The sequence below is a fragment of the Girardinichthys multiradiatus genome, chromosome 11, assembly GCF_021462225.1.
Source record: "Girardinichthys multiradiatus isolate DD_20200921_A chromosome 11, DD_fGirMul_XY1, whole genome shotgun sequence".
Lineage (NCBI taxonomy): Eukaryota > Metazoa > Chordata > Actinopteri > Cyprinodontiformes > Goodeidae > Girardinichthys > Girardinichthys multiradiatus.
The window spans coordinates 17053838-17080172 of NC_061804.1; the positions used below are offsets into that span (position 1 = coordinate 17053838).

General features: G+C 41.0%; 1 protein-coding gene across 1 annotated transcript; it reads right to left on the reverse strand.

The window, feature by feature from the left end:
* On the reverse strand, window positions 1-25117 carry LOC124876638 (glutaredoxin domain-containing cysteine-rich protein 2). The gene is made up of 5 exons (XM_047379575.1): window positions 24870-25117; window positions 24289-24472; window positions 14137-14246; window positions 6935-7162; window positions 1-3750 (listed from the first exon to the last, which is right to left on the reverse strand). The coding sequence occupies exons 1-5, from the start codon at window positions 24924-24926 to the stop codon at window positions 3577-3579; spliced, it is 753 nt and encodes a 250-aa protein (XP_047235531.1). The 5' UTR covers window positions 24927-25117; the 3' UTR covers window positions 1-3576.
* Between the last annotated feature and the right edge of the window lie 1218 nt (window positions 25118-26335).

A 26335-nucleotide genomic window follows, 5' to 3' on the forward strand; every position in this document is an offset into this window, starting at 1 on the left:
TTAGGACTTTTTGTTACAGTTATGATGCATCTCTCATTGCTGAAAACAGATTAAATAACAAAAATGTCCTTTCAGACTCATAAGAGACCCTGTAAAAATCAAAAGTATAAAGATCAACAATTAATATGAGCCAATTGCTTACAGTTTACAACCCTTGAAAAAACAAGATGATGATAATGATAGAGCAAAACAAATGGTCATATATGTAAATAAAAACAGTAATAAAAATGTCAAAACTTTTATTTTAAAAGAACTGTAAATCTCTGAAGTTTAATTGCATTAATCCATAAATTAGCAGGGAATAAATTGGAGGATGGTATAATGGTTGTAATTATTGGCCAAAAATCCCAATATTTTCATAATGCATATTGTAATTTAAGAACTTAGTTTAGAAAAGTAATTCCTAATTATCTTTAAATACTTCAGAAAATCTGGCCAGTGATAGAAAATGGTTGTTTTCAGTCCTAAATCTTACAGTTTTAGGAATTTGGTTACCCAGGTGGCGAGTCTCTTTCACAGGGGGGGGATAACATCTCATGGGAAGAGTCAGCTATTTATTTGCTATAGATGATTTTCCGCGAGCATTGAACGTCCATAACCATAGTGTTGGGTTGTAACAGAATTAGTTCATTTTAATATCTGAGACTCAAGCCCCCTCTACCAACATTGAGAAGCTGCTTTAAATGTGGAAAGCCTAATTTCAGTGTAAGAGCTATCATGGTCCTATTGTCCATTTAGAACAAACACATTTTTTTGATGCTGCTTTCTTGACCGTCCGATCACAACTCTCCTGCAATAAGTACTACAGGTATGAAGATATTTTTCCTTAAAATCAATATAATTCCCCAATAAATATGGAGGTTTTCCACATGTTCACAATTGGTTTTAGCTGTGCTGTAACGGGAAAAGGCCATCTGCATTTTCATGGGTTATTAGCAGCATGAGGGTTGGCTAGTGAGGTTTCTGTACAGATGCAGCCCACAGCAGATCATGCTATTTAGCTCAATGTGCATAAAGCTCCTTGCACATTTTTCAGGAATTGTACACAGAAGTAACCATACACAAAAACTCCAAAATCAGTTTTTCATTAATCACGTTGAGTTCTATCTAACGAAACCCTACCTTCAAGGACTTAAAGGTAATTTTAAAGTAAACTGCGCTTTTGATGAAGTCGATAGGGAAACAATGGTTCATTTATTCTGGTATTGCTCACTTACAAAACAACTTTGTAGCAAACCCTCACGTTTTGTGTCTGATCATGCTAACCCAAATTTTTCCTTATGCTGAAAGTAAAGAAATGTCTTGTTTGGTTACAAAGATATTGTCAGTAAACTCAGTTCTCACTTTTACGTTTCCTACTTACACTGTACACATTCTATGTTAATAAATTCAAGTTCTCCAATCATAAGCCAAATTTCAATACATTACTTTTGTATATAAAGCAATATCTAATGTTAACAATAGACAGCATGAATAAAAAAGGCTTAAAACTTGTCATCTTTTAAACATTTGTGTATTAAGAATGGTTTGAAACCCCTAGTATTTTATTTTTATGGTATACTCAAGTTGTATCCTTTTCATTCATTTCCTTTGTATTCTTCTGTGTTATTGCCAATTTGATGTGTACCATGATCCATTTTGTTATTCTTAATAAAGTTTGAAAAATAAATAAACGGACCATTGCATGGTTCAAATTCGGCACCTGGGAAACACGGGAGCTCAAACTAACAGACTGCCATCATTGAGCTATGTCCATGTAGCTAATATTTAAATAAAATAGTGTTAGCTTGTGTTGTCTGATAGGTGTTAGGTTAGACTTGTTGAAGATACAGGAGCTTTACCAGCCTTTTAAAGTTGCTCTCAATCATAACCTTCTAAGAGTTAACAGCTAGCATGTAGCATCTTTCAGCATTTTTGTTTATAAACATTAGCATTTCTTTAGTTAGCATGAGAAACAATTAAACTGGCTCTCAGTTGTTGTTTCTGTGTTGTCTGTAATGTGTAAACTTTTTTGCTAACCCCACATGTTAAAGAAGAAACATTTGCTCAATACAATTCTGTTTGATCACCTTGAACATCTTGTTTTTTAAGAGAGAATACTCATTACTAAAAACCTAAACTCCTCTCCCATATGAAAAACACACAGTCTGTTTCAGCGCAGGATTCTTGTTACTGGTAATTCTATTCTTAGAAAACAGCAGTAATTAGTCTCCATTAAAGGCTGATAGGAATGACCAGAGGTACAGGAAGGGTAAATAGTTTCAGTTTGGTAAAGCAGCATTACTCTATACATTTAATTCATATGAAATTGTGTTTGATTTGGGGCCCCAGTTCTAGTTAAGCTAATTAGCCACATCATCATCCGTAATATCTCTCTTAAATCATCCATGCTTGATTGTTCACATGTAGTGCGTTTAAAATCCCCACTGTCATGGTTTATTAGTAACCTACACTGATTACACACAAGAGTTTGCTTTGCTTGACCCTTAGAATATTCACCTCAAATAAATGTTTTTTGTTTTTGTATCCAGTGTACAGCATTGAAACCAGACTCAGTGCAATGAAGAGCGAGGGGCAATTTTAACTGGTTTTGCTTACAAGTACACAAAGAAACTTGTAATTTATGTAGTAAGATTAATTTACAGTTACAGTTTGCATTAAATGATTCTAAGTACAGATACATTAAACTGATGACATATGAATGTGTTCATATAAGCATATGAACACAATTATAATTTTTTTCCTGTATGATTGCAGCAAATATATTTGTCAGTTTTTAAAAATGCCCTAAATGAAGTAAAAAAAGAAATATTTTTAAAGATCTTTTTCAAACACCTTTGAAGCAAAATGAAGTTGTTTGATGTGTATTCTGCATGAGAAGTCAAGTGCTCTTAGGGGTCCACTGTCAGCCTGGAGCTCCTAAGCAACAGTTTGGTTTGGTTCTGCCCTGGACTGAATCTGCTTCTGTCATGTATTTAACCTTTTTGAAAAGGAGATGATCTAAAGCAGCTTATCTAAAAAAATATTTGTTTCACATTATTACCTTATCAAACTATGTCCTTATTTTCTACGTTATCTGTTGTCTCTTCTGTCTAAAAAAAAATTAACAGCAATTAGCTTTTAAAAATACATCATTTTGACATAATAAAGGTTACCTTCTCTGTTTAACAAACTGGAAAAATGAGAAAAGGGCAGCTTTCTCAGTAAGAACGTTTAACCTTAAAATTTGTCATCTTAATTAAAATTATAACAAGATTGTCGAACCAGGTTTTATGGGGAAGAGGCACACAGATGCAAAACAAAGGCAAAAACCAAAACAAAACGGGATTGTGTTTGTGTTATCTCATGCAACATTCAATGCACACAGTAATTGCTATTTCATAATTTTGTTACAGTCACTATTCCCTTGTTTTCTCATGGCTTATGTTTCCTTGTAGAGCTGTGAAACATCCCACCAAGAACATTTTGAATTAAAGCAGTAATGCAGCTGAGGCAGTTATGACAAGGCGATAGCGCATCGGTCACACACTCAAGGCTGCACTCTCATTGGCAGACATGGATGCCGGGCAAATGGTGCTATTTACTGGAGCAGGACTGGCACCTCTCCAGACCATGGGGGTAGCAGGCTTGGCAACGCAGATCGCTGATGGACTCATTGAAGCGGTTCGCTAGCATGGACAGCTTGCTGCCATGACACAGGGAGCACGGAGCGCAGCCTGAACCGCCACAATGTTGGCAGCTGTCAGCCTCCTGGAGACAGAGTGAACAGATTAGGGTAGAAAATAGGAGGTGGCAGAAAGAAACTGTGAGGTGAGGCAAAGGGTAAAGAAGGAGAAGAAGAGGCAGGGTGAATGGGGAAAAAAGATAGGAAGGAGGTAAACAATACAGAAATGAAATAGGAGATTCTTAAAAGTTCAACGACAGGGCAAAGTCTTGACCCGCATATGATAGTTTTATGTGTTGTTATTACAGAACATGGTGTGTTGGTCCAACCTGATTACTTATTAGAATTCTCCCTGTGGTTTGGTTCTTTTCAATTATCTACATCTGTCCTCCATTCAATGAACTGATGCAGTTATATAGTTAACATATTACAGTTTGTATTACAGCTGTTTCAAAATGGATTAATCCCAACCCCAGGCCAGTTCATAATTAAGAAATGTTAATGCAGCAGCCCAGTCTGAGTTATCTGCCTTTAGGGAAACTCAAACCAAAGTTAATGACTTAATGAGATTTTCTCCAACCACAATTTTAATCAGGGCCTGTTTTAAATAGGTGTGTGCCATGATGATACACAAGCATACAGTCACTCTCTTTAAATCTAACAACTACTTGTTAGTTAAAATTGAACAAATGAAAAGCTGATTGTTTACCAGAATGACATTAGCTGTGCATTCTCCTACTGCCTGCCTGTCTGTCTGTCTGTCTGTCTGTCTGTATACAGTTGTCGGTGTCTGGGTTAGAGTGTGTGTTTGTGTTTTGTGTGCAACTTTGTTTTCAGTTTCCAGATGGTGCTGGAGTTTCTCAGGTGTGCTGGGTAACAGGTGCAACTGATCTGCTGATTGCATGGAGGAGTATTTATGCAGGAGGCTGCCAGCACTTCGATGCCAGAGTGTTTGCCTTCAGTGGTAACAAGCTCAGCCACTTCTAAGCTATGCTTCGTTCCTTGTCTCTAAGCTGACTTTGTGTATGTTCCATCGCAGGCAGAAACACAAATCTTTTGATTATCTTCGTTGAACACTGACTTTGGTTCCAGACGTTTTTGGACGATCAAGATTACCTACGTTTGGTGGATTTTGTTTGGATTTCGTTTCCAAGGACCAAGCTGGCAACTTCCTGTTTTCCTCCATCTCCTGAACCAAGGCATAAGCGTACCCTGTCCACCTGCCGAACGCAAGTACCTGAACATTAAACTAAGTCCTGAACTCACCAGAACTCATTCTACAGCTCAAGTAAAACCGCATCACACACCTGGACCCAGACTCCCTCTACCCCTGGCAACCTGACTGCACTTGTTTAGTAAGCCATTCTCCTGATTACAATAGTTACCTTTCGTTATTTTTTTGCAACATAATAGTTCCCTGTTTCACCAGTTCTCTTCCCCCTCTTTCCATACAGTTGGCTATTCACCCGTTCACGCTCCAGACTCACTTGCTGTAAATAAACACCTTTACTGATTCAGTTGCTTCCTCAGTGTTCTTCTGTATGTGGGTCAGATCTATTACAAAGATAATGACAACAGTGTGTGTGTGTGTGTGTGTGTGTGTGTGTGTGTGTGTGTGTGTGTGTGTGTGTGTGTGTGTGTGTTCCTGTCTTGGCATCACAGTGTCAACAATTTTCCTGATTTCACCATCAAATTGAGGACCGTTTGTACCAAAGTGAGGACATTTTGCTGGTCCTCATGACCTATTTTGCTAACGGTTAGGTTTAGCACTAAGGTGTGAATTGACTTTAGGTTAAGGTTAGGGTTAGGCATGCACTGGTAATGGTTAGGTTTAGGGTTATTGTCAGGGTTAGGGCATAGAAAGGGTTGAAAATGGCTGAAAATCAATGGAAGTCAACACATGGTCCTCACTACATATAGCAAAACAAGTGTGTGTGTGTGTGTGTGTGTGTGTGTGTGTGTGTGTATATACACACAGAACAGTGGTGAAGGGGTTATAAGTACACTCCTTGCAGTCATTACTTGGCACTATGTAGTCCGTAGTGAAATGCATTCACAACATGGGGTAAGTGGTATCAGCTGTGAAGATTTATTACATAAGGAATTCTTGCATACTCCAATCTGATCTTTGTTCACTTTATCCTGTATATGATACACATAAATATCAGGATCTCAAAGTCTGAGGCCATGGTTCACTACTGGGAGAAGGTGAATTGCTACCTCAGGGGGTTGGGGATTAATATCTGCCATAACCGAGGGTTTCAAGAATCTTGATGTGCTGTTCACAAATAATTGTAGAATGGAGTGGGAGATGGACAGATGTATTGGGGCCTTATCTGCAGAAATGTGGGTGGCGCTCCTGTCTGTTGTGGTAAAGACAGAGCTCTGCAATTATGTGTCATCAAGTCTCATCTTGGCACTGGACCTCTATTGTTTTTTTGGAAACATGCCACCTCTTATCCGAAAGGCTTCTTCAGTTTTGAATATGGGTTGTAAGTAGCAGGACAATCACAGTAATGGGGTGGTTAAGGTAATTAATGGGGGCATTAAGGTCACATTAGTCACTGGCCCTACTCTCCATTTGGTTAATGTTTGGGTCATTGTAACCTGACGATCCAAGCATGTCATCTAACATGTTAAGTGACAATAATTCAAATGACAAATATAATTTTTCTTTAGTAATTATCATTATTATGAGAGAAAAAAAAAAGATCCTATGTTTACCAAACAAATAAAGCAGAATATGAACTTTCTTCCAGGTGCAGCAAAAATGTGGCAATAACACCATAGATGAGAAAAACATGAAGCAAGATGGTGAGGGAAAGAGCAGTAATCAGCCAGGAGAGGGAGGGAGTAATAGCAAGTTGGGTCTCCTTGCTGGCTCGTAAGTGGCAGGCAGATGCTGCAAGGGCAGAGGAAAACTGTGGACTCATCAGTATCTGTTCACAGTAGATAGATAACGCTGGGACAATCGGTTAGCAGTTATTGCAGCAGGAGGGCCGGCATTAAAAAAAGGGGGACAAATGGAGTACAACTAATGTAGTTGTTATAAAGTAATACGATGTAGAAGGATGGGATGTAAACAGATAAACTTGCAGATATTTTGAATGAAGGCAAAGCTATTGAATAACGATTACTTAAAACCTGGAATAAAGTGAGAATTTAGAAGAAGGGAGAGAAGGATAAGTGAGACTGAAAATAACAAGACACAGAAATGGTTTGATAAAACACGATCACACCATTGAGAATAATTTGGCCATGCATCATTACCTTGGTATTTTTGTTGATGATCCCCCTCTCTTCCTTTTCCACCTCCTCCTGTACCTGAAGAACTTTAGCCCTCCTCCGGCTCTCCCTCTCCCTGGCATTTGGAGATCCCTCCAAGTCCAGCGGAAGTACTGAGTGCTGCCTCATCATTTCAAGTTTCTTCGGTGGTGCTCTTATTATGCGTAGATTGCTGGTGTAGATAATTATTTTGCCAAAATCCAAAACTGAGGACTGAAGAAATGTCCACTTGTTACCAGATATTTATAAAAAATATACAGAAATACAAACTTTTTTTCCTAAGTTTCTGACATAAAATCAGATTAACCCTTTCTATTTATTTATATGAAATGCCTTGAGACAACATGTGTTGTGAATTGGCGCTATATAAATAAAATTGAATTCAACTGAATTGAATTTAGGTCAGTTAGCATTTCCAAAATTGTTCTACTTGCCAAATGGCAAAAAAATATGTTGTTTTGTTTTACTTTCCAACAAAAGTTGAAAGTGTTTTTTTAAATAGTTTACTGGAATTTGTGCCCATTCCTCCTGACACAAGGTGTTTAAATGAGTCACAGTTTTAGGCTGCCTTGTTCACGCACAAATAATTTCCATGATAAGAACATCAAAGCTTTTGGATTACTACTTAAAAACATTGATTTGATCCTGCTCAAGTCAATTTCTAACTAATTTAGCAGTATGCTTAGTGAGATAGTCAATTTGGAAGAACATTTTGTGCTGATGCTTTAACTTCCAGGCTAATGCCTTTCATGTGTTGTTTTAATATTTCCACAAAATATTATTTCCTCATAATGGCATCACTTTTTGTGAGGTGCACCAGTCCTTCCTTCAGTAAAACATCCAAATAATATGATTCTGTCACCTCCATTCTTCACTTCTTTGTCTTCAAAATATAACAGTGGTCCTTATGGTGGAACACATCAGTTTTAGTTTCATCAGACCACATGACATGCCTCTGCAAATTAGAATTTGAGTCCCTGATTACGTTTTTGTGTGGATTTAGAGTAATGGCATTTCCTCGCTATGTGTCTTTTCCGTCCATGTCAATACAGGATTAATTTAATGATACTCTATTACAAGCACGAGCCAGCATCTTCATAAGCTCTTTTGCTTTTATTCTGGGATTAATACAAAGATTTTAGATGAAAAAAGCATTTATCTCTGGGACACCAAACCTCTTTCTTAAACAGTGTGATGGCGGGACATTCCCAAGCTGATTATACCTGCTTGTTTTTAAAATGAAACATGGCACCATCAGGCATCAGGCATCTGGATATTGTACTAAAGGATAAACCAGACTTGTGGAGGTCCACAGTTTTCTTAGTGATATATTGCCTCATTTATTTCATTTCTCTATGTTGCCTTAAAATACATCCACAGGTGGGCCTGAATTTAACTGGCAGTTTTTAATTAATCTATCAGAAACTTACAAAGCCATGACATCATCATCTGGGGTTTTCCTTAAAATAATGTTAATGTATTTATATTTCTCAATTTTAAAAAAGCAATACACATTCTCTAAAAATCCTTCTTTTTAGAAAATATGAATAATTATGGTAATCCTAACTGATTAAAAACAGGAAAAGTTTAGTCTCATTCAATGCTGCACAGTAAGAAAAAAATGGTCATGTGTCGTTTTATCCTATGTATGCAAACAAGCAACTGTATATCTCAGACAATAAGTAAATCGCCTCAAACAGAATTTGTTTCAAAATAAGTATTGCAATAAGCATCAGTTGTCCAATATTTTTTGTTTGTAGATGCTGTGAGAGATGCTGTGAACCTTTTGTGTCGGAGGAGGATTTAAAGTTGAAAAAAGCTAAAAAGTCACACTCTTGTCAAAAACATAACAGGCTTTGCAATTCTACTAATGAGGCTTTTGGTAAATCGAAAAGCAGCTAATCCTCTTTTACAAAGCTTTACTGCAGTATAATTAAATTATTACAGGAGCGTTTTGATCTTTAATAGTGACAACAATGGTGGATCCTTATATCTTTAAAACTGTCTATTTATTCAATATGCTGTGTGCATATTATTATGTCATTAGAAATAAACAATCAGAGATAAGAGGGAAATGTCTTTCTTACATATAAAGTTATATGACTGTCAACAAAGGCTCAGTAATTACACTTGAAGTTCTTACAATATCTTCAATAAATGTCATTATGGAAAAACAACTAATGCATTGAAAACATATTGCCATAGAGACATTACATTATGCTCTAAACAGATAATCTAATGTAAGAGTTCTGCCACCCACTTTTAGATCAATCCCAACTTGGTCAGTTCGAGTGTGTGTGTGTGTGTGTGTGTGTGTGTGTGTGTGTGTGTGTTTGTGTGTGTGTGTGTGTGTGTGTGTGTGTGTGGTGTGTGTGTGTGTGTGTGTGGCATAGAGAGGGTGGAAAATGACTGAAAATCAGTGGAAGTCAATGGGAGTCAACACATGGTCCTCACTACATATAGCAAAACAAGAGTGTGTGTATGTGTGTGTGTGTGTGGGGGGGGGAATTAAACAAGGTGACATGACTCCAGCAGGCGGTGCACTGTAGCTGACCTCCATTTTGGCAGGCTGCACTAATGAAGCTGCTTCCACAGCAGCTCAGTAAAATTCGTCTTCTTTATATTTTGTTTTTAACATGGAGTTGCTGAGTTCAATTCTCTTTGAACCATTCTGTGTTCTTTTTCTACAAATGCAAAGATGAGTTGATAACTGATTTGACTTCTGCCAATGGTCAGTGAATATTGTGGTCAATGAATATTGACATATTGTTGGCAATTTTACGCTTGTCTTTCTTTTGGGGGGTCTCATTAATAATTTTTACCATGTGATCAAATGAGCTAAAAAAACAAAGCTAATTTTAACTCAGCGGAAGCTGCAAACATCCAGAGCTTAGGTTGTAGCATCTGTTCACAAGACAACTGTCAGTATTGTACACTACAACTGTGGTCTAAATAGAAGAGTGGCAATAAAAACACACAAGAACTCATTTTTCCTCTTTGCCACAACCATGTGTAGAAAGTCTTGTGGTCTGAGACCAAAACAATATTTGTGTGAAACAAGGTGGTGGTCATATCATGCTGTGGGGAATATGTTAAAATGTACTCGTACTTGTACATGCCCTCGTCGTCTTCTGCTTTATCCAGAACGGGGTCGTGGGGGCAGCAGACTCAAGACTTCCCTCTTTCCCACAACACCTCCTCTAGCTCCTCTGGGGGGAGCCCAAGGCATTCCCAGGCCAGCCAAGAGACATAGTCCATCCAGCAAACAATCCTGGGCCATCCCCTGGACCTCCTTCCGGTGGGACGTGCCTGGAACAGCGCCTGAGGAAGGTGTCCAGGAGGCATCAGGTATAAATGCCAGAGCCATCTCAACTGGCTCTTCTCAATGTGGAGGAGCAGCGGCTCTACTTCAAGCCCCTCCCAGATGGCCGAGCTCCTCATCCTATCTCTCTAAGGGAGTGCCTGGCCATCCTACAAAGGAAGCTCATTTCAGCCACTTGTATCCGGGATCTCATTCTTTCGGTCATGACCCAAAGTTCATGGCCATAGGTGAGGGTAGGACCGTAGACCGACCGGTAAATCGAGAGCTTTGCTTTTCGGCTTAGCTCTCTCTTCACCACAACGGACCGGCACAGTGTCCCCATTACTGGGGTAGCCACACCGATCCATCTGTCGATCTCCAGCTCGATTCTCCACCCACTCGTTAGCAAGACCCCAAGATACTTGAGCTGCTCCACTTGAGACAGGAACTCCCCTCCAACCTGAAGAGGGCAAGCCACCCTTTTCTGGTTGAGAAACACGGCCTCGGACTTGGAGGAGCTGATCGTCATCCCAGCAGCTTCACACTCGGCTGCGAACCACCCCAGCGCATACTGTAGGTCTTGGCTAGAGGGGGCCAGCAGGACCACGTCATCTGCAAAAAGAACAGACAAAATCCACTGGTCCCCAAACCAGACCCCTCCGGCCCCTGGCTGCGCCTAGAAATTATGTCCATAAAAGTTATGAACAAGACCGGTGACAAAGCGCTGCCCTACATGCAGGAGTCCAACATGCACCCGGAAGAGGTCCGACTTAGTGCTGGCAATGCAGACCAAACTCCTGCTCTGCTTGTACAGACACCGGATGGCCCCTAATAAAGGGCCCCCAACTCCAGGAGCACCCCCCACAGAAAACCATGAGGGACGCAGTCAAATGCCTTCTCCAGGTCCACAAAACACATGTGGACCTGGGCAAATTCCCATGAACCCTCAAGTACCCTGCAGAGGGTGTAGAGCTGGTCCAGTGTTCCACTGCCAGGACGAAAACCACACTGCTCCTCCCAAAGCTGAGGTTTGACTATCGGCCGGGCTCTCCTCTCCAAAACCCTGCCGTAGGCCTTACCAGGGAGGCTGAGGAGTGTGATCCCCCTATAGCTGGAACACACCCTCCAGTCACCATTCTAATGAAGGGGAACCACCACCCCAGTCTGCCAGTCCAGAGGCACTGTCCCCGACCGCCACGCAATGTTGAAGAGGCGTGTCAACCATGACAGCCCCACAACATCCAGAGACTTGAGGTACTCAGGGCAGATCTCATCCACCCCCGAAGCCCTGCCACCGTGGAGCTTTTTAACCACTATCCTTCCCCATCCTGAAGTGTCTGACAGTTTGCCAGAATCGCTTCGACGCCAACCAGTAGTCCTTCTCCATAGCCTCACCGAACTCCTCCTAAGCCCGGGTTTTTGCCTCTGCCACAGCCTGGGCCACGGCACGCTTGGCCTCACGGTAACCATCAGCCACCTCAGGAGTCCCACAAGCCAACCACAGCCGATAGGACTCCTTCTTCAGCTTGACAGCATCCCTTACTGCCAGTGTCCACCACCGGGTTCCGGGATTACCGCTGCGACAGGCACCACAGACCTTACGGCCATAGCTACAGGCAGCAGCATCGACAATGGATGCAGAGAACATGGTCTACTCGGACTCTTATGTCTCCAACATCCCCTGGAATTTGCTCAAAGCTCTCCCGGAGGTGGGAGTTGAATACCTCCCTGGCCGAGTACTCTGCCAGACGTTCCCTGCAGACCCTCTCTATGCGCTTGGGCTTGCTAAGTCTGTCCAGCTTTCTCCTCTTCCAGAGGATCCAACTCACCACCGGGTGGTGATCAGTGGACAGCTCAGCCCCTCTCTTCACCCAAGTGTCCAAAACATGCGGCCGAAGGTCTGATGACATGACAACAAAGTCGATCATTGACCTCCTGGCTAGGATGTCTACTGCCAAATGCACTGATGAACACCCTTATGCTTGAACATGGTGTTCATTATGGACAATCCGTGACTAGCACAGAAGTCCAACAACAAAACACCACTCGGATTCAAATCAGAAAGGCCATTCCTCCCGATCGCACCTCTCCAGGTGTCACTGTCGTTTCCCACGTGGGCGTTGAAATCCCCCAGCAGAATAATGGAGTCCCCGGGAGGGGCACTACCCAGCCCCCCTGACAGGGACACCAAGAAGGCCGGGTACTCCGCACTACCGCTTGGCCCGTAGGCCGAAACGACAGTCAGAGACCTGTCCCCAACCCGAAGGCGTTGGGGACAGGTGGTAAACCCCAACATGAGACAGTTGAGCTGGGATGCAACAAGCAAACCCACCCCAGCCCGCCGCCTCTCCCCGTGGGCCACTCCTGAGTAGAAGAGAGTCCAGCCCCTCTCAAGAAGATGGGTTCCAGAGCCCACGCTGTGCGTGGAGGCGAACCCGACTGTTCATAGTCCCCCCAGCGAGGTGACATTCCATGTCCCTAGAGCCAGCCTAAGCATCTGGAGATCAGGCCGCCGTGGTCTCCACCTTCGTCCACTGTCCAATCCTTTTTGCACCGGCCCCTCATGTTTCCCCTGCAGGTGGTGGGCCCACTGGGAAATGGCCTCGCGTCTCTCATTCGGGCGTGGCCCGGCCAGGACCCGCGAGGAGCAACCCAGCCATCAGACTCCAATGAGTCTTGCCCCAGGCCTGGCTCCAGGGTGGGACCCCGGCTCTGCTGCCTCAATTTTGTGGTCTTCATGAAGGTGTCTTGAACCGCTCTTTGTCTGACCCATCACCTAGAGCCTGTTTGCCAAGGGAGACCCTACCAGGGGCATTTAGACCCCAGACAACATAGCCTCTAGGATCATTCGAGCACTCAAACCCCTCCACGTTAAGGTGGCGGTTCAAGGAGGGGTTGGAGGGGCTCATCCTCATTCCAGCTGCTTCACACTCGGCTGTGAACCACCCCATCGCATGTGCTAGGTCCTGGCTAGTAGATGTTAAAATGTTGAATGTTAAAATTATGAATGTTTGAAGATGTTTGATAAAAAAATAAATTAAAAGAGAGTTAATGGGAAGCTGTATAGTGCCAAATACAGGGTCATACTCAAAGAAATCATGTCAAATGCTGCAAAAAACTTGAGCCTGGATAGGGGGGTTTGTCCTCCACCAACCATCTAAACGGATAGAGCTCCAGTTAATCTGAAAATTATTCATATCCTTGGAAAATTTAGATCTAAAACTAATTGTATGCATTGAAAAAGTTGTTTCTAATAGGATATAAGACAGGCATCTCTTAAATAAAAAAAAAAAAACAATGTCAAGGAGTATCAGGTTGTATTTATTTTTAAAAAATGCTTAAAAATTATTTAAACTCTTCTTAATAATCAGTGACAAAATCCTTGTTGGCATTACAGTAATAAAAACTTTCTTATAATTGCTGATTTTTTGCATGTTTCAACGGGTATTTCAGTGATTTAACTTTGGTAATGGAGGCCTTCTAAACCCAAAGTCTTTGAGTTTAGAAGGCTTCCTTGACATCATCATAATCTTTAGCTTCTGCTAAATATTCTCTATCATACTGAAGTTGGGACACTGGCTGGGCCACACCAAAACATTAATATTACTAACAGTCAGAAGAAACATGTTGGTAAATTGAAAACATCATGTTAAACCTAAATCTGTTAGGTGTATGATTAATTTTTGGCTTAAGTCAAAGCATATTTATGTGTTAGAGGCAGACCAGTCAAAGTTCAGATCTAAATCTAATCAGCACTGACAAATTACTGCAAGGACAAATAAATCAAGAGGTTTTTAAAACTTTAGACGTTCAGGCAGATAAACCCAACAATGCAAGTGAGAAATTTATCTTCCATTTTCTCATCACAAACAGCGAGCTTTATTACCTTGCTGTCACCCTCTGTTTCTTCAGTCTGACCACCCGCGGGCTTGTAGTTTTTCAGCCCTCTGTATACATTTATTCTTTGGGCAATGAGTCCTGTTGTCGGATAAAAACCTGGGTAAAAAAAACAAACAAACCAAACAAATTTATAACACGTTCTAGCACTGATTGAGATTTTTCAGAAAAGTCTCAGAGTTAAACAATACTGTTAAAATTATTATTTTTGTCAAGGTAAGCTCTTGACTAATCCAAACTCTATTAATAAATAATATTGGATTTTTGTTTTTTTTAATTAAATAACATATTGTAGGGAGCAAGAAGATAAACAATTGCATATCAGAAAGTAATCATTTAGTTTTCAGCTTGCCCCTCTGTTTTTAAGATAACCTCTTCGATATTGCAAAACCAGTACAGTCATACTGCTCATTCAATTCTGTTGTAGGGAAGTAAAGAGCCTAGTGCAACCAGCAAGAGGGACTGTTGCCATTAGTTCAGTTTAATTTTTCTTTAACATAAACAGTTCAAACCTCTAGTCAGTCATAGCAGATGGTCTCACACTAAGCCTAAAGCCTAAAGGTTTTTTCTTATGAAAAGGAATCTTTCCTTTCAACATACATGCATGTGGATGTATTGAGGCATGTATGTGGCAACAATGCATGCCCCATCTGAGACATTGCTGCTAATTTAATGACGTGTTGCAATCAACTGTCGTCACATGTACATTCAAGTGAACAACTCAATGCAATTGGCTGGGCTTCTGTAGATAGAACATGTTTTACCAATTGGTATACTGAAGGGAATTTGACTAGGATCGAATTGTGATACAAGTAGTTAAATACTGCTATATATGATTGGATTGATTGGATTACATTTATCTCTGTATAATTTAGATTTATTTTTCTTTGTTCTTCGAGATAACCTTTGCTGTGACTTGAATAAATAAAACAATTAAATCATTTCAAACTGGATTAAAGGCCACATGGTGGTGCAATTGGTTGCACTGTGGCCTTGCACTGAGAAGGTCCTAGGTTCAACTCCCGACCTGTGGTCTTTCCACATGGAGTTTGCATGTTCTCCCCATGCATGTGTTTCCTCTCTATCTGAATCTTACCCAAACTCTAGGGATTCTGGCTGGAGTCCTTCAGGAGCCACCAAACACAGATGTATCTAGGACATGGGCTAAACCTTTCATATTCCTTTCCATTAGCGACTCGTAAATAAAAAAATAGGAACAATGGTGTCCTACAAGAGCTAAGGAGGGAAAAGACTGGACTGTTGCTCTGTGGTTTAAAGTCCTTACTTTGGATAAAGGCAAATTGTGATTTTCATGTAGAAGTTAAGGAAGAATGGAGAAACACAAAATTCAAGTTGTTGAGGTCCAGAGTGAAATTTTAACATTCAGGACTCCACTTTGTTTTATCTAGTCCAAGGTCAGTGCTGCTGTCTTATTGGAAATCTTAGAGCTCTTAATTCTTCCCTATACTGAGTGATTTCCTTTTTCAGGAGGACTTAGCACCTGCTCACGCTGTAAAAAGTATCAATACCTGCACTATGCTTGATTGGGCAGCAAACTAACCTGACCTAAACCCCACAAAAATCTACTGGGTATTCTCTAGAGGAAGGTTAGAAACATCAGACCCAATAATGCAGACAGGTTGAAGGAGGCTATTAAAGCAACGTGGGCTTCCTTAACACTTCAGCAGTACAACGGGCTGATCACCTCAATGTTACACCGTACTGATGCCATAATTCATGCAAAATGAGCCCAAGGATTTAGTGCATGTACTGTACAATACATGGATTCACTTTTCATTAGGTTGACATATCTGTATTAAAAAAAGACTTATGTTACATTCAAAGGAAAGTTGATTTTGGCTGTTTTTTAGCTATAAGCCATGATCATTGAAATTAACAAAACAAAAAACACTTAAAATAAATGTTAGTTTCACTTTTCAAATTTAATTACCAAACTAAATTATTTTTTATTACATTTTGATATATTGAGAAACCACGTTTCAGAGGTGTAAACAGTGGACTAAGGGAAAACTAACAACTTATACATTTGTTTCCTAATTAAATTTCCTACACTGAAAGTCTGTAGTCTGTGAGAAGTCTGTTTTTTTAAAAGAAGTAAGAATTTGTTAGTCTTGTCAAGTCTTACGTTTTGCTGCACATATTGTAAAAATTAAGCATCAAAGAGAAAGTGTAAAATGAAAGTCTTTTGACCAGATAGTTGAGAGCATTTAGCATCCCAAATAATTCATAGAATGTTTCCTCAGAATGAGAGATCTCTGCAAAGTCAACATTTGCTGCAATCTGATTTTTTTAGGCAAGTTTTTGTTCCTCACGTAAAGAAAAACAACTTTCTTCAGATGTTTACTCTGAAACAATTTAACCATGTTTTCCACAGATGAATTAGTCCAGTCACAGCAGAACACTGGCCTCACACGTGAAATCCTGATGTGAATCCTGGTTTTATTGCTCAAACATATTTTGTCTGAATGGTTGTAAAAACACATTAAAATCCTTCTCACATCTTACTTTGCAAATTTTGAAGTCCAATTAGATGTAATTTCAAAAATTGATTTTTAAATTGTCAAACCTTGAATTTGGATTTTGTGTTTTAATTAATGGTATGGTTACATATTTAGAAAACGAATAAAGTCAAAACAGCCTCAGCCATGAGTTATGTCTAAAATAATAATTTGTTGATATTTTAAAGGTCTGTCTCAGTCTAATTTAGTTGTTTTTTTTTGTCTGTCTAATGTGATGTCTCTCTGACCTAAGTCTGCCCCTGAGTATATTCTTGTGTAGTGCCTGTGTTTGGAGATTGAGATCAAACCAAATCATTTGCATCATTTGCTATGCTGTGTTTGTCTCTTCATGTATAAAACTGTAAAAGATAAAAATTTTTCCTCCAAACACTTTCACAAGTTCTCAGCATCAGAATCAGAATCAGAATCAGCTTTATTGCCAAGTTCATGCATACAAACAAGGAATTTGACTCCGGTACACTTTGCTCTTTTGTTCTGTTTTTGCATTACAGAATATACAAATTTACAATTTACAATGTACAATATACACATATCTAATAAAAAAGGTGCATTTGCAACATCTGTATGCTGTTGTTCTGTACTCTATTAAATGTTCATCATAGAAACAGCCTGGGGGAAGAAACTGTCTCTGTGGCGGCTGGTTTTAGTAAACAGTGCTCTGTAGCGGAGGCCTGAAGGTAAAACTCTAAACAGTTTATGTGCAGGGTGTGTGGGGTCGGCAGAGATTTTGGCAGCTCTTTTCTTGACCCTAGACCTGTATAAGTCCTGGATGGAGGGAAGGTCAGCTCTGATTATTCTCTCTGCAGTCCTGATTATTCGTTGCAGTCTGGACCTGTCCTGTTTTGTGGATGAGCCAAACCACACTGAGATGGATGAAGACAGGACAGACTGAATGATGGCAGTGTAGAAGATGACCGACAGCTCCTGTGGAAGGTTGAACTTCTTGAGTTGCCTCAGGAAGTACAGTCTCTGCTGGGCCTTCTTTCAAACAGTGTCTATGTGTGAAGACCATCTCAGGTCCTCAGAGATGGTGGTTCCTAAGAACCTGAAGTGGTCCACGGCCGATACAGTGTTGTTGAGGATGGTGAGGGGGGTGTATGGGGGTGGTGTTCTCCGAAAGTCCACCACCATTTCCACAGTCTTGAGTGGGTTCAGTTCAAGGTAGTTCTGACTGCACCAATGTACCAGCCGATCCACCTGCTGTCTGTATGCAGACTCATCACCGTCCTGGATCAGTCCAATGACAGTGGTGTCGTCTGCAAACTTAAGGAGTTTCACGGACGAGTCCGATGAGGTGCAGTCATTTGTGTACAGAGAGAAGAGGAGTGGGGATAGAACACACCCCTGGGGGGCACCAGTACTTACTGATCTGGAGCGGGAGAAGATGCTCCCCAGTCTCACCTATTGCTGTCGGTCTGTCAGGAAGCTGTTGAACCACTGACAGGTGGAGGATGGGACGTTGAGCTGTGTGAGCTTCTGGTGGAGGATGTCTGGTATGATGGTGTTGAAGGCCGAGCTGAAGTCTACAAACAGGATCCTGGCATACGTCCCTGGACGGTTGAGGTGTTGCAGGATGAAGTGTAGACCTAAGTTAACAGCATCATCTGCCGACCTGTTTGCTCAGTAAGCAAATTGCAGGGGGTCCAGCACGGGGCCTGTGATGTCTTTCAGGTGCTTCAACACCAGCCGCTCAAAGGATTTCATGACCACAGACGTCAGGGCTACAGGCCTGTAGTCATTTAATCCTACGATGGTGGGTTTCTTGGGAACCGGGATGATGGTGGATCGTTTGAGGCAGGAGGGGACCTCACATTTCTCCAGTGACTTGTTGAAGATCCTTGTGAAGATCGGAGCAAGTTGATGTGCGCAGGCTTTCAGACATGATGGGGAGACGTTATCAGGTCCTCCAGCTTTCTTTGTTTTCATGCGCTGAAAGAGCCTGTTTACCTCTTCCTCGGAGATCTTTAGTGCAGGCAGAGGATCTGATGGTGGGGGGTTGGTTGCTTTATGGGAGGAATTTGTTCCTGAAAGGGATGTAGAGGGGATGATTTGAGGTGTGAATGGCTTCTTGTCATGTCTGCAGTAGAAGCCATTCAGACGGTTGGCCAGGAGACGACTCTGTTCAGGATGGGTAGAGGGGCTCTTGTAGGCAGTCAGGTTTCTCAGACCAGTCCATACAGCTGAAGCATCGTCAGTAGAAAGGCTGTTCTTAAGCTTCTCACTGTATCTTCTCTTAGCTGCTTTGATCTCCTTTGTTAGTCTGTTCCTGGCCTGCCTGTACCGCGCCCAATCTCCACTGCTATGAGCTTCTTCCTTTTCCCTGCGCAGATTCCTGAGGTGTGGAGTAAACCATGGCTTATTGTTCCCAAAGGTGCAGAAGGTCCTGGTCTGCACACACATGTCCTCACAGAAACTGATGTATGATGTCACCACATCAGTTAGTTGGTTTAAGTCAGTGGGTGAGGTTTTAAAAACAGTCCAGTCTGTGCATTCAAAGCAGGCCTGTAGCATCTGCTTTGATTCCTCAGTCCACGTCTTAACAGTGTGAACCTTGGGTTTGGAAGCTCTTAGTCTCTGTCTGTAGGTTGGGATGAGGTGGATTAGATAATGATCTGAAAAACCCAGAGCAGCCCTGGTAACAGCATGATATGAGTCCTTTAAAGCTGTGTAACAATGGTCCAGTGTGTTTTTGTCTCTGGTGGGACACTTAATATGCTGTCTGTATTTGGGGAGTTCATGGGAGAGGTTTGCTCTGTTAAAATCTCCCAGTATTATGATGAAAGAGTCCGTGTATTTTTTCTCCAGGTCTGTAATCAGCTCAGCAAGATGTTTTTCCGCGGCAGAAGTGCAGCCATGTGGTGGAAAATATGAGCCGATTATTATAAACGAGGAAAACTCTTGGTGAATAGAACGGCTTACAGATTATGGAAAATGACTCCAGATCCGGGCTACATGTTTTTCCCAGCACTTTTACGTCTCTGCACCAACCTTCATTTATATAAAAGCAGATTCCGCCTCCTCGCTTCTTCCCCGATAGCTCCGCGCTGCGATCCGCTCTGAGCAGCTGGAAGTCCGGCAACAGCAGTGCGCGGTCCGGGATGTTTTCACTCAGCCATGTCTCGGTGAAGCAGAGAACCGCTGATCCGCGGAGGTCCGTGATTTTACCGGTGAGAAAAAGCAGCCTGTCCATCTTGTTGTTGAGAGAGCGGACATATGCCAGGTGGATTGAAGGCAGTGGTGTGTGAAGTCCTCTTTTGCAGAGCTTTACCAGCGCGCCAGCACGCTTTCCCCTCCGCCGCTTTCGGCGCAGAATCCCATATAGAGCTGCAGCTCCGCTTGCCAGGAGCTCAGTGAACCCCGGATCGATGAAAGATGGTGAAAAAAACCCGAGAGAGGACTCTCTGATGTTGAGAAGCTGCTCTCTACTGAATGAGACCACAGGATTGTGGCCCGACACCACAGAACTGTGGCTCGAAAAACATAAAAACACACAAAATACAAAATCAAAGAGAGAGCAAAGCTCCAAGGCTGCCATCATCGGCGCCATCAGGTTATTCAGTAACTTAGTAAGTTTCATTATGCTGCCATCACCAAAATCCTGGTTAAGAGTCAAGAATCTTTAGACATCCAAAGCCTGAACCAGAAATTATTCTGCGTGACCTGCAGGACCAGCAAACCAATCACTACTCTAAACGAAGAGAAGGGAGTGTGGGAACCACTCATCAACAGATCAAAGCAGGCTCTGTGAGTGAGTTAACCACACAGCCTATGTAGAAAGAACTGTCACACTCTTTTTATTTCTATTGTGTCAATTCTGGTGTTCGAATTTTTACATTTCTCTTCTGGATTAAAGTCCAGTGACCTGCAAAAGTATTCCCCCATTGGCATTTTACATGTTTTGTTGCCTCACAGCCTTGAATTAAAATGGATTGTTTGAGAGTTTGCACCATTTCATTTACAAAACATGCATACAACTTTAAAGATGTACTATTATTTTTAATTGTGAAGCAAACAACAAATAGGACATAATAACAGAAAACCTTTACCGTGAAGTAAAATCAGTACTTTGTAGAGCCACCTTTTGAGGCTATTACAACTGCAAGTGGTTTTGGAGAAGTTTCTTTGAGCTTGCCACATCTTACCACTAGAAGTTTTGCCCGTTCTTCAAGGCAAAAGTGCTCCATTTGAACAGCTAACTTCAAGTCTAACCACAGAATATCAATTGGATAAATGTCTGGACTTTAACTAGGCCATTCCAACTCATTTAAATGTTCCCCCTAGACCACTGTATTGCTTTAGCAGTATGTTTCGGGTCATTGTCCTGCTGAAAGGTGAAGCTCCGTCCTAATCTCAAATCACAAGCAGACTGACACAGGTTTTGCTCAAAAATATCCCAAAAATATAAAATAAATAATTGATCACAAATAAAAGAATATACCTGTATTCAGCACCATCCATCTTTCTCTCGACTTGGACCAATTTCCCAGTCCCTGCTGCTAAAAAACATCCCCACAGCATGATGCTGCCACCACCATGTTTTACTCTGGAGATGGTGTTCTTGAGGTGTTGGAATGTGTTGGGTTTGCGTTAGATAAGTCTTCCCCCCTTGGGATCCAATACTGGTGGTGGAGGGAAGGCCTAAGAAGGTAAGGGATCCAGGAGGAGTATGGAAGGGAGTTGGTGGAGGTGGAGCGGAGGAGGGTCGAAGCTCAGCTGAAGATCGGGGAATCCATGACTGGAAGTCCTTATAAGCGAAGCGTCGGAGGATGATTGATTGAAGACACATGTGGATCTGACGCTGATTAGATGGAGGAGAGACACACGGTGGAGTCATAGGATGGCCGGGGGGTGGAGGTGAGTCTTTCAGTTTAAATTTTTGTCAAAACTCCATTTTGTGACCGACTGAATCTGGCAGATTTAGCTTTTCTATTATAACTGAATTAAATTAGACTATGTCACTGGATTTTAACTGTTTTGTAATTTAAAATTAATTGGACTCTATACAATCTAATCATAGCTGGATAGAATTATTTTTAAACTAGCACATGATAAATAAACAAAACTTAGCTGCCAATTCTTGGCAAACATAGCATTTATGCTGGTCTAAAAGTACACGTGTCAAACTCAGGCCAGCATGCCAAATGCGGCCCGCATAGTAATTATATTTGGCCCTTGAGATTATTCCAAATGTTTACATGAGTTGGCGGCCAGTAGACAGCACATGCAATCCCAGAATGCTCTGCTTGTGTATTGGGGTGTCAATGAGGACGAACAAGCCCCCCTCCTCTGTTGACATTAATTAGCAATCCTATGCTCCAACCAATCACAACGGTCCACACGTCCCAAACATGGCATTAAAATGGAAAACAGTCAGAGTATACCATGCATATATTCGACCTTGTCTTCCTTTTTGTAAAAAAAAAAACTGTATATATACATATTTATAAAAAACATTTTATTTTTATTTCCCTTTTTATATATTTATATCTAAACTGTCTTCATTATCTAAGTTGACATGCACAAAATTTTATGATGGCATCCAAATAAATAAATCCAAATAAAGCGTTTATGTGGGCGCACAATTAATAATCCAATCATGATGTGTGTTTACATGTACCACGCTTTGTTCAGATTAGAAGCACTTTGACATGCGCAAAGTTGTTGGATTTCCCTAAACCAACCGCAGAAGAAGTTGTACTGAGGGCAGTTGAGGTGTTATTGCATTTCATAATTAAGCTACAGGCTTAATGTAGCAACAGACTAGTTGTTTTTCCAGGATTATGCGTCTTGCCTCTAAAGGCAGAAATGTGTCGCTTTGACATAGGGCACACATACACAGTCAGGTCAGTTTGCCAGTCAGAATGATATGATCCAAACAGTTGTTTACATACTTGGCGTTCGGATTGACAATCGCCATAAACCATCCCTCTTATTCGGAATAGAATTTCATTCCGATCAAGCTGAATCCGATCAGAATATTACGATTTGTTGGTCTACATGATGTATTTTTTAATCCCGATTGGCCATTTATTCTGAATTCTTATGTCCATGTAAACATGTCTAGTGAGAGCAAAATGGAACCAACGTCAAATTCCTTGTTTTTGTGCACAAACGTGTGAAAGAAAGTTGATTCTAAATCATATTATTTTTAGACAGGTGGGAAGTACAAAGGAAAAACACAAACCTATTTGTCTTGTGTGTGAAACCAATGTAGCTGTAAAAAAATGACATCATATAGAACATAACATTTTAAAATACATATCAGGGCTGGCCCGCAACTTTGTCCAATTTTTTCAATGTGGCCAACTGTGTATTTGGGTTTGACAACCCTGCTCTTCATGCTGAACTTTCAGACCTTGAGCTTACAAACTAAAGAGACAATTGGTGACAATTCCTTTTATGGCGTATATTTATTCGCAGCTAAGCTTTAAATTGAATTAGTATTAGCATCTGTTTTCTCAAATTATAAGTGGGCATATTTTCTAGAATATTAATTCCATCAGATGTTGGCATTTCTGTTTCATTGAAACATTACTCAGAGACTTTGGTCCATATTAACATTAAGCATCACCCAGTTGCTGTATAAATGTCTGCTGCACATCCATGCATTCAAGTCTCATGTTCCACCACATCCCAAAGGTGCTCTATTGCACTGAGTGACTGTGGAGACCACTGAAGTCATTGTCATGTTCGAGAAACCAGTTAGAGATGATCTAAGCTTTGTGACATAGTGTATTGTCCTGCTAGAAGTCGCCATTGGAAGATGAGTGAACTGTTGTAACAAAGGGACTACACCATTATACCACCACCACCAGCCTGAGCAGCTGACACAAAGCAGGATGGATTCATGATGGAGTTAATGAAATCAAGACTCATCGGACAAGATACAGTTTTTCCAGTCTGCTTCCAATGAGCCTGTGTTGCAGTGTACTCAGTTTCCTGTTTTTCAACTGAAAGGAGTGATACCCGAACTAGTATTGTGCTGCCGTAGCCCATCTGCTTTAAGGTTTGACGTGTTGTGCATTCAAAGATATCTTTCTACATACCTTCCTTGGGGCTATTGGCAACTACTGTTGCCATCAAATCATCTTGAACCAGCATGTCAAATATCCTCTGACTTCTGACATGAATTTTCATCTACTCATCAGACAATAACTGAATATTCTTTCTATTTCAGACCACTCTTTGTAAACCCAACAGAGGGTTTGGTGTGAAAATCTCAGCAGATCAGAACTCTGTCAACAACAACCATGCCATGTCATTTTCTTTTTCCGTTCTGATCCTCAGTGTGAACTTTGGCAATTTGCCTTCACCACGTCAAGATGTCTAAATGCATGGGCTAGCTAATTTGCTAATTCACCATTTGTGTTAACAAGCAGTTGAACAAGTATACCTACCCTAAGCACCCAGTGAATTTATTTCTTTACAGTCTAAATATAATGAATTTGTACACAATTAAAAAGATCAATAAGTAATAAAAATCATACTGCAAATCCCACATGTACACCCACATACAAAACACTTTGGACTAAAGAGTATTTCTGCAGTTCACAAACTACAATACAGTTAGATAAATGTGTGTTACACTAATACAAACCCACCTTGTTCATCCCTGTGAGCCTCCTCAAAGCTGCAAAGCTGCTCCATCTCAAGGTGGCTGGGCGGGATTTTACGGTGGATGAAGCTGTGTGGGTACTTTTCCTCTGGGCTCTCCAGCTCCTGACCATCCTCATACACATGCTTCAGCACCCGGCCACTGTAGGATGACGCCAGCTTGAATCTCACCTACAGTTTCAGGGAGTAAAAGATGTGATAGGCTCCACTGCTCAGCAGTTTTTTGACATTAAAAAGATGCAGCATTAGCAGGAGGCCAATGTATTAAAGCAGTCTTAAAATAGAAGTAGATATGAAAGTTTAAGAAGCTGTTTGGTGGGGGTTCTGGGCATGGACACAAAACTGAGCCCTTTTCCTTTTTCTGTTTTAATGAGCATTTTGGTCAAAATCAGATATAAACAGAAATTCTGTCTGGGTTATAATGTCAAGTTTCCACTGTCATTATAGATCTATTAAACAATTATTTTAAGAGATAAAATAATCATCAGGGGATCTTGTTTTTTACTCTGACAGATTCAGCACTTCAAACCTATAAAGCTGAAAGAAAGTAGTTCCATAAATAACTTGCCTTTCTGGGCTTGGTGCCTTCATAACACTGGTTCAGTTTCCTTTGGAGTTCCTCCATGGTTGGATGACTAAGGATGAGGTGCAGAGAAAGCGTCAGTCCATCTACGAAACCCTGATCAGGTGGAATGGCAGAAGCTTGATACCGTGTTGCCTTGGGCTGAGGTGACCGTGTGGATTGATGGATTCAAATATTGGACTGCTTTTCAGCTCGTTGGGAGAGAGTCCAGCTGAAAAGCTGTGTGTAAGGAGTGGGTGGATGTTAAAGTTAGGATGAAAAAGGCTCTGTGTCCTGCCTCCAGAGTTTGAGAGTATCTGCTGTTTTAAGGGACCCACCTTTTTAGCTCCACGTGCTAAATTATTCACAGCTAGATTGTGTGTACAAAGGGGTGGTTGAGAAACCAGAAGCTCCATCATCAAATAATTATGATCACTAAAATAGAAAGTATTTGGCATCTGTGTGCAGCTCTGTGTAGTTATGGGGACAAGAAAGAGAAATAGAGAGAAAGTCTGGGAATATGTGCATGTGTGTGGGAGTTAATTACTTGTAGCACTCTCACTGGATCAGAGTCAAGTGCATCAGTACTGAAAAATAAATGTGACATTTGAAGTAAACTGTTTTATAGGAAACATTTGAATTAAAGAAAACATGTCCATCAAGCCTCAGATGCTATTAAATTAAAACATCAGTACAATAACAATTTTTAATTTGTTTTTGTTCAGGTTTTCATGAACAGAAAATAAGCCCAGAGCATATTCGGGTTTTATTTTTTATTTTAGTCCTAACTGATGGTCTATAAGAAGGATTTTCATTACCAAGGTATCGTACAAGAAACAGCTTATCATGGATTAGACCTTCGCAACCTGTTGTGGCAAAACTTGTATAGCGCTTTATCAAGTCCAAGGACTCCAAAGCACCTTCGACAGTCACTTTTGTTCACGGCTGCTCATTCCCTAATTTTACAACTGGCTCTTGGTATATGGGCTAGGTTAATTTTAGTGGCTCGGCACGAGCCCCATGGGCGCTGTTTTAACAAACTTGACTAAGGCAACCTATAAAAACCTCCTAAAATATCTTAGAACCAGGCAACAAGACTTTTTACCATCAATGAAAAACCAAAAAATACGGTGACTCAAATAATTGAATGTCCACGATTTAACTAGAATTGTATATGCTTTCTTTAATTAGTAACGCTTTTGCAGGGGTCAGTAACAGCTTAAATTCGGCAACACAAAATAATTTCAATAATAGAAATGAATCAATCAACTCAACCTGTCTTTCCCTGATGCTGAAACTAGTGAGTTTGAAGAGGCTTTGAAGACGGAGGCTCATCCATGCACCTGATGGAGAAGTTTCTTCTGGTAACGAGTGGTTTCTTGAAGGGAATACGACTTAATCTTCAGTTTTGTTCCTTTAAGTGGCAGGTACTGATGCTCCAGGCTTTGATGGTTAAACAGGATATTTGTTGT